At 41.6% G+C, this 9670-nt stretch overlaps 1 protein-coding gene across 1 annotated transcript; it reads left to right on the plus strand.

Annotated features, from left to right (window-relative positions):
- Positions 1 to 926: 926 nt before the first annotated feature.
- Positions 927 to 8926, plus strand: drd1b (dopamine receptor D1b). Its single transcript, XM_012854762.3, has 2 exons — positions 927 to 1506; positions 2092 to 8926. The coding sequence occupies exon 2, from the start codon at positions 2531 to 2533 to the stop codon at positions 3920 to 3922; it is 1392 nt and encodes a 463-aa protein (XP_012710216.1). The 5' UTR covers positions 927 to 1506; positions 2092 to 2530; the 3' UTR covers positions 3923 to 8926.
- The last annotated feature ends 744 nt before the right edge of the window (positions 8927 to 9670 follow it).

Genomic DNA, 9670 nt, shown 5'->3' on the forward strand with positions numbered 1-9670 from the left:
GCGAGGATCAGAGCAAAGCAGTATTTCCTTCTGCCTGCAAGTAACCCAAGTTTTTTTTTTTTTTTCATTTAGCTCAGTTTCACCAGCTGTAATTGGCTAGCATGTTGCCTTTGGTTGTTGATTGACTGGTTGAATTGCATGACTGACAAATCCAGAAAGGAATAATAGAATCTTGGCCACTCTGAGTTAAAAAACAAAAAAACAAAAAACAAAACCCAGCTTCCTGTCCAGGGCAGGCACGGCTGGCTCTGTGGGCGGTTACACAGAGTCGCTGATAGAGGGCCACAAGAACACATGTATTTGTGTAGGACAAGTTTATGAATGCAAAAGTAGCATAGGTGTGTAATAAATAAATAATAAAGAAGTTGATGATGTGACCCACAAGTGTTTTGTGAGATTTTTCAGCCAATCCCACTCCCAAACCTCAAAAGGAAATTAAACTCTGTCTGGAAATCCTTTGACCGTCCCTGATTTCCACTCGCCCAGTCTTTGCTGTCATGACTCAACTAATTCAGAGTTACTGTTGTCCTATTTATTTAGGTGACACTAATGCATCATCTCTTCAGCTGTCAAACATCTCCGCCCACTATGTTGCATCCAGTAGATGGCCTCGTTGGACCTCCTGTGCCTTCTGGCAACAAGTTCAGCCCAGGACATATGGCGATCCCTTTTTGATTTCGCACCTTATAAAATAAAGGTGAATCATTAAAAAAGTTCTCACAATTTTGCCCATAAAGTATGTGGAAAAATGGTGGACCACATGTGTATCCGGCATTGAAGTTAAATTCAACTTGAGAAAAAAAAAAAAAAAAAAAGATTCAACCACCCCTTATAATAAAAACCATCTGGGCTCCACATACAGCTTAAATTCAGACGTTAAGGGGTTTAGATTCGGGCTGCGGAGCTATATCCTTACAATCTCCTTGGATGGAGCAGTTGTGGCATGGACCGTGGAACAAAGCAGCGGGCAGCACCAGCTGAGCGGAGAGAGAGGAGAGCGCGCATGAATAACGCTCTTGGAGAGATCAGAGTCATTCCCGTCACTCTCCGCCGGCCGCAGTTGCGTCGCGGTGCTGCAGCATCACTGAATGTCGCGTGGAAAAGGAAAAGGATGGACCCCGGTGAAACAGAAAGTAAAGCGGGTTAAGGACCGATGAAACGCATGAGGACCGTGGCGTCTTGGAGAGCTTCCCACAGAGGAGAGCGCAGGGTGGGCGCATCGAGATTCAAACCGGATCATTGTCAGTTGCGATTCTTAGCTTCATGATTTCAGAATTCATTTTATTACTTTGTTTACATTTTTGGATTCAACTACATTTTTAAGCCCATCCAAGAACGTTTCCAGAGCTGTCCATTGCCACATAGCAAGGCGCACGCTGTTTTGGAAAAGGAAAAAACAAAAACAAAAAAAGAAGAAGAAAACGAATACCCCTGGATGAACACCTAAAACTGCCCCAGAATTTCAAGGAACGCAAACAAAGGATCAGACTACCAGAGATGATTCAGGTGGGTGGTCGTCAGAACGCTTTTTTGAAAGGGGGTCAGCAGCTGTCCTGCGTTAATAGGAATGGCCATGCGCATTAACCCATAAGTAAGGGGAAAGGCACGGGGATTACGCTGCAGATCAGACTAAACATGTCATACATTTTATCATCAGGCATTACTATTTCTCAATGTATGAGCATACATTGAGAAAAAGTAATGTATGCTCCTATATAATGACTTGTTCGAATTTTTAACGGTGTAAGTGTTCACCACCTCGAAACTTTTCTTTTGTGAATGAAATATATATATAACTTAAAAATAATTCATGAAGCACCTATTATTAGGGGTGGATCCACATCAATGCAATGTCCAATATGATCACAAGGACACGCCTCGAAGATCATTAAACAAATCAGATAAATGCGGTGCCAAAAACATCAATAGAAGTCATTGATGTGGTGGTATATAAGGCTAATGATTGGAAATACCTCTGTTGACTCGAAAGCTCAGTGGCAGTATGCTGTGGAACTTTTGCTGTACGCCATAATTACAAAATGGAAAAAGAATAACTTTATTTGAAGGATATATTTTCTATTTTTGTTTCAGATTATTGCATGAAAACTGCTGCTGACCGGGAGTGTGGATACAAACAACAGCTGGAAAATTCCTCCCTCTCTACAAGCTAGAATGTGGACCGTCTGTGCTGCTGCTGCTGCTGCTAATGCTGCTGCTGCCGTGGGGATCATTGGACCGGGGATTTTTGAAACGGAAATTTCTGCAGGGAAAGGTTTAAAAAATTTATAGCTGCACTTGCACAAAAATGTTTTTTGTGACGAGCAGCCAGTGGATGACCCGGTCCAAAAGAGAGCTGGTGCCCAGACAGTTGGCATCTCCAACATCTGTGTAAAAAAAACGAAACAAAAAAAAAAAAAAAACACACGCAGAAGCACAGCTGCTGCAGGCTGGGGATGTGATGGGGTGATTGCTGACATCCCCATTTGCCCACCCTCCCTCTCTTACTGTATTAGCTCTTTGATTGAAAACAATGGATCAGAATTTGTCAACGGTACGAGACGGCAAGCAGCTCACGCCGGAGAGAGACTCGTCCAAGCGTGTCCTGACGGGATGCTTTCTCTCCCTGCTAATCTTCACCACCCTACTTGGCAACACCCTGGTGTGTGTCGCTGTCACCAAGTTCCGACACCTGAGGTCAAAGGTCACCAACTTCTTTGTGATCTCACTGGCCATCTCAGACCTCCTGGTGGCCATTTTGGTGATGCCGTGGAAGGCGGCCACAGAGATCATGGGGTTTTGGCCGTTTGGGGCATTCTGCAGTGTCTGGGTAGCATTTGACATCATGTGTTCCACTGCCTCCATTTTGAACCTGTGTGTCATCAGCGTTGATCGCTACTGGGCCATCTCCAGCCCGTTCCGTTACGAACGCAAAATGACCCCTAAAGTGGCGTGCCTCATGATCAGCGTCGCATGGACCCTCTCTGTACTCATCTCCTTCATCCCTGTTCAGCTGGACTGGCACAAGGCTGAGACCACCAGCTATGCAGAGCTAAATGGGACGTACCCCAGCGACCTGCCCCCTGATAACTGTGACTCTAGCCTTAATAGGACATATGCCATCTCCTCATCCCTCATCAGCTTCTATATCCCTGTAGCGATCATGCTGGTCACTTACACCCGGATCTACCGCATTGCCCAGAAACAGATACGGAGAATATCTGCCCTGGAACGTGCAGCGGAGAGTGCCAAAAACCGACACAGCAGTATGGGGAACAGCTCAAACATTGAGAGCGAGAGCTCGTTCAAAATGTCGTTCAAACGAGAAACCAAAGTCTTAAAGACGCTCTCGGTCATCATGGGTGTGTTCGTGTGCTGCTGGTTACCCTTTTTCATCCTTAACTGCATGGTTCCCTTCTGCGAACCGAACCCGCCAGATGGGTCTACGGACTTCTTCTGCATCAGCTCCACCACTTTCGACGTGTTTGTGTGGTTTGGCTGGGCAAACTCCTCCCTCAACCCCATCATCTATGCCTTCAATGCAGACTTCCGCAAGGCCTTCTCCATCCTTCTGGGCTGCCACCGGCTGTGCCCAGGGAGCAACGCAATCGAGATAGTCAGCATTAACAACAACATGGCTGCCGCTGCACCCAACCCTAACTCTCAGTATCAGCCCAAGAGCCACATCCCAAAGGAAGGGAACAACTCTGCGAGCTATGTGATTCCCCACACCATCCAGTGTCAGGAGGACGAACTACAGAAGAAAGATGGATGTGGAGGGGAGACCGAGGCGGGAATGGTAAACAACGTCTTGGAGAAACCCTCCCCTGCTATCTCTGAGAATTTAGACAGCGACACCGAGGTCACGCTGGAAAAGATCAATCCCATCACACAAAACGGGCAACACAAAGCTGTGTCATGTTGAGGGAACCTTTGCTAAGAGGGATCAAAACTCAGTGAGACAAAAGCTCACACAGGAGGACAATAAAACACGCGTTAGGGACAAGGATCTCCAAGAATATGCCTGACAGGAAAACAAGTGACAGGACTCCAGACTGTCAACAAAAATCCACAAAGAAAAAAAAACCTACAGAATGTTCAAAAGTAAAGGCACTTTATCCTGGATATAACTATCTGCAAAATACTCTCAGCATTTGTGGATGAAATCCTTGTATTTGATTATAAATGTTGTCAACATGTATATTAAAGTAGAAAAACAGCGCATATGCATACATCTTTGAAATATCTCTTAGGATGTATCCATCTGAAAGCGTGTACTGTACAGTTCAGCGTTGACGCTACTCTGGAAGGACTTAAACACATTATATTCAGCGGAAGAAAATGTAGTATTAGAGAAATATCATGTAGGTAGGTGCTTTGTAGGTGTTACATGAAAGAAAGAGCAATGTGGATAAACAGGTGCAGTAAATTTAGTTGCTTTTAAGTTTCTTTGCTCAACTCTTCAGTATTTTGTTGCAGGAGGAACATCTGTGTTACAGTGGCTATTTATTTAAGTTTTGAAATTCCTATAAACACCAAAGTAACATTTCTCTGAGTCAAGCCTGAATAAGCTTTATTAATGTCGGATTTTGGGATTAAGATTTTGATGTAAAAAGGTCCAGATGACGCGTATGGAGTGAAAGAGAAAGAGAGAGAGAGAGACAAAGAAGTTTAGAAATTACTGGTATGGTTAGCTTTCCATCTCCTGTATTCTGATCACACATTGGAGCCAACAGTCACACCTAAAACCATCAGGCATTTATTTTTCTCCGCCACTCATTTATTATTTGCTGTATGTCCCCCTGATGCTTATTAAGCAGATTCATTCAATCTCTTCTCATATTAATTTTCCTGTTCTCGTTTACTCAGTCTGCTGATCTCATTCTCCTTCGCGATGCCCCTCTTTCTCGCTCTTTGTGAACAGGCTTCCATTTTGCACCTGCGTTATGGCTCTTTTAGTGTGTCTTTCTGTCTGCACGTTCTTCACAATCTCCTTTGGCTGTCCTCCATTTTAGCTACTTCTTCTAACCACTCGTAGTGGTGCTAATGATTTATTTATTTTTTTTACTTGCTAAATACATTCGGTTTACAATTAAAAAAAAAGACTAAATGCTTGTATTAAAATCCCCATCGCAGTCATACAGAGAAGTCAGGGATGCAGTTGCGCTCAGCTGAAACACATATGACACTTGGTGACCTTTTGCAAACTTGCAGATATCAGATTTGTAAATTGCTCATGCTGGGAGCCATACTGTGCTGTAGTGGTGATGTGGAGCACGCAGTGTGACAGAGTCGCATCGTTTTGCAGAGGTGGAGTCGCAGACGGCACACCGTGATGAGGATTAGCCCTGAGCTGTCGGACGTGTTTTGTGTCTTTCCACAGCCGCGCTTTGAAAACAAAACACTTCCTAATTAGGAATAAACAGGGATCTTTCACAGGAGGAGAACATTAAGTTTTATTATAGAATTATCCGGCTGCTGCTGGTTAGAATACAGCTGCCTTAGAAACGGTTGGCATTTTGACCTGGAGTTCCATGATAGTGATCAGATGTACTGTTTCTCAAACCTGAATTGTTTATTTCATGGCTAAATCAGTCCAATCTAGAGATTTGCTTTTGTCCCTTATGCCAATCCTAGTTCTTTAAAAACAGGCATTTGTTGTTACCCCCAATCTAACACTTCATTAAAGCCAGTGCCATGTAAATTCTTCAAAACTAGTTTTAAAGTGCAGTAAGATGAGATGCCGCACATATTTTGTATTACATTATCTGCAGCAGTATTGCTATTGTGTCCCACTTTACTCAATCACTAATGAAGTTCAGGATGATTGTAGCTGATATTTTATCCTAACAGCCTTAATATGCGGCTCCAACACGGTTTAGAAACAGTAATGTCCTGAGAACAGGTCAGCACAGTTTACATGACGTATGCAGACAGGGAGCTGCAACAACCAATACAGTTTTGCTTTCAATGTAAATGTCATTGTAACGATAAAAAAATCTGAGCCACACTACTCTGGATATTTATTTACTAAATTGGTATTTTTATCCTTTTAGAAGGGATTTCTTTTAAAAACACTGGGAACTGTTAGTATTCGACAATACAATCAACATTACCTTTATCAGAATTCAAAAGACCAAGAGCTTGAGCATGTCTGAAGCAGGATTAGACTATAGATTATATTAAAAGTGTTATTTCTTGTTTTTTTTTCTTTTAATCAAACATTTACTATTTTCCCTTAGAGCAAACGTTAACTTTTTAACATTGTAATTTCTTTAGCTTACAAATAGTTTAATGGAGACAGAATGAGGAGAAACAATGACAGATTTGGAAAACTTGTTAAAACTGTTCAACTGTTGGGGTTTCTTGCACAGAAGCCAAGCCTGTGCAAGACCTGTGTGATGTGGGCCTATGTGTCATTGGTTCTATTAATAGTTGAACTACAAGACCACATTTATTTGCCACAGACTTAAAGTTAAACTTAAACTTAACGGTTTTAAAAACCACCTCCACTTTAAAAAGATGTTTTTAAGTCTCAATTTTCCTTACCAATAAAAGTTAAATTCTGGGTTAACGCAGACACGGCCTTAGCATGTTAGGGTAAACCACAATTTAATAAACCAGCAAAATAATTTGCATGCCCTTAGACACTTTTGTTAGTCGTAACCCAAAAACAGATGTATTTGTGAAAGATCGCCTACGGAAAATACACCTGCATGTGAAGCTGACACAAAGCTAAAGACAGTACACAATTGAGAGGAATCAGAAGTTGACTTTAGTCAGGGGCTTTGATGATGATCATTTTAAAATGCCTTGATCAACACTGTGCCAAAAAGGATCCTGAATTTAAACTTTACAAACAAAAACCAGCAGCTACAACAACAACCATATAGAACCAAGTGAGTCCATGTTAGTTTTATTTTTGTTTTGTTTCTTGTAAAAAGAAAAAGATTACCTCCTCTTCCATAAATTACACTACAAAGGTTGTTATGAAAAGAAAAATAGTGATTTTGACCATAATTATACAGCAAAAGAATACAGAGGAGACAGTTGGAGTACGCTTTATTATATTTTCAGTTCTTTTTGATGTTGCTGGGTAAGAATCCTCAGCAGCCAGCGTTCACTCTGACGTTGTATACTGATCGTTCACTGTATGTTGTTTGTGCCCAGGAAGCCGTAGAACCGTTGCACATCAGAGAAAGGAAGAACCGATCCAATACAAGGCAATTGGTCTTGAATAAAGCATTTGATTTTCCTGCGTTGGAAAATCCAATGATATCTAGATGGCAGCAAAGCGAGGGGGGAAAGCTTTTAGCTCAATACGTTGCTTGGCTTGTGTCACAAAAGCACCTCGTTGTCCTGCGTGCTGTCCTGTAGCCTCCCATGTGCTCTCTTCCATCAGGTTGGGATTTGATGTTTTCAGACTCAATTTGGATTAGCACCCATTTTGATCTTGAGAGCGCCCTGATTAAAACAAACTGTGAACCCCCACCCTTACATTCTGTAACCCGTCTCTTTTAAAGATGATCATCCATATCATGCTCACTCAGAACCAGTTCAGTTAAATGCTTTTCCCTGCAATTATTTCCAATCACATCCAGGCTTCAGCACGTGATAAAACATGACATGTGTGTAATCTGTTCAGGATTTGACATGAAAGAAAACTGCCTTGCAGGGTGGGGCGTGGGGGATTTTTTTTCTCAACCCCCCCCTTCCTTTTTTTTCCCAGCACCTCCTTCCTTCTCTGTCTCTTTCTCTTTGCTCTCGGCTGCTTCTGTCGACTTGATGAGCGCTCCCAATGTTAACAAAGATTGGATTTATAATTCAGCAGCTGGGTCCGACTGTTTTTCTTTTTCTCTGTAATCTAAGTTAAGGCGCCAAATCAAAATTTTAACTGGTTATTTTACTGTTACTTGTACTTTTTTTTTGCTTGTTTGTTTGTTTTTTTTGCCAAAGTTCTCATGTCTGGCTGAATGTGGATGTACTTTAGCATATGCTGTGACATAACCAGTGTTTTCTATGCTGAAAGTTGGGGTGGGTACTTGGGACTCTTGATGACATTGAGATTAATTTGCCATTTCTTGCGACATCTTTTTATACATGCCGTTGGTGAACCTATGACGGACAGCGGAAATGATCTTTGCTTTCTGTCTCCTCCAACCCCCTGCCCCCCTCCACGAGTCTTCACCTTGTCAGCTCTGTGAATCATCTCTCCACAGATTAACCCGGTTTCGATTTTGGAGAATGCCGATGTCAGTTCAAAACTCCTGGAAGCGAAATGTTTTGCTTGATGTGGAGCATTTCCTCCGGGAGGCCCTACATGTTCCTTTGAGGGCGCTATGGCTGTGGGGACAGTACATAGTCTCTCCATCAGTGTTCTAGCAATGATGAATGACAACTTTAGCAAATCTGACAGTGCAGAATCCCTCTGTGTCCTCCTAAAACGAGCGGCCAGGCGCTGCAAGAACAGAGCCATTTTAGCGATGATGTTTCACCTCATTTAACTGTCTGACTTAATGACAGAGTCCCTACCTCAACCTCAGTCAGCGGGTTTTATGTAGAAAAAAAAATCTATTGAAACAGTTAATGGCAGTAATAAGGGTTGGGTTTTGCAGGGATAGAGTATTGTACAATGATGTTTAAAATGTAGTCGTGATGAACACAAGTGCTTTCAATTTTTCAGAATCCTTAATATGTGTAGCAGACTTACATGCTGTATGTTTTCTCAAGTGTGGGATTAAAATCTACAGTAAGATGCAAGATTCACTGAGAATTCTTATGAACTTACTTACATGTTTTTGGTGTTGATCCATGAAAGTGATGTCAAAGATTATAGCCCTGAGAAATATTTAGTTTACAGTTTGTACAAAGACAAAAAAACAAATGTGCCCTTCTTGTTAAATAAACATGTATGTATGTTCTTTTTTCATTTGTGTTCGATGTGATGTTTTTCTCTGTTTTTACTTTATTTTTTATTTTATTTTAGAAAGTGTACCTCTGACTCTCAGTGGGTATTGGATGGTAATTTCACTGCAGGAGATCAATAGAGATTGATTTTGAATGGTGACGCATATTTTTTTTTCCAGATCCCAGAGCGTGGTGTCCTCGCTGCCTTTAGCCTGCATTTACATAACCTGATGGCCGCTTCACAGCTGACTCGACCTCTTCCTCATCTCCCTCCCTCCTTCCATGCCTGATTGACAAACCTAAATGAGGGTGACAGACAAATCAAAGTTTAGTCACCATTAGCTTAAATGCCATTCATTTTGGAACTTTTAAGATTTTCTTTTTTCTTTCATTTTTCAAGGTGGAATGATCACACAGCAACTATCTGCAAAGAATTTCAAAAACAGGAATTGTGTGCATAAGGTTTCATACATTTTGGATCTTCATCGAAACTATATAGGCTCAGATTTATACATAAACTTCCACAAATGTTCCGTATGAATAAATGTCTCTTTGTAAGATATACCTCAAGGTTCTAGCATAATTCTGGATGGATAATAGACAACTGGTCTGGGCATAATAGGTAATGTATTAATGCATTAAGGTTTGGATTCCTTACACGAACCTGACTTTTAAGTTTAATAGAAAAAATGTTCATTAGGGTCAAGCTCACAGAGTTCTTCAAAGCCACTTTAACTCCAGGACACCATGATCTGTGTTTTGTATC

Source organism: Fundulus heteroclitus, chromosome 11 (assembly GCF_011125445.2).
Source record: "Fundulus heteroclitus isolate FHET01 chromosome 11, MU-UCD_Fhet_4.1, whole genome shotgun sequence".
In the NCBI taxonomy this organism is placed as follows: Eukaryota; Metazoa; Chordata; class Actinopteri; order Cyprinodontiformes; family Fundulidae; genus Fundulus; species Fundulus heteroclitus.

Excerpts from the sequence above, each read along its gene's own strand:
- drd1b (XM_012854762.3), top strand. The coding sequence starts at position 2,531 with ATGGATCAGAATTTGTCAACGGTACGAGACGGCAAGCAGCTCACGCCG.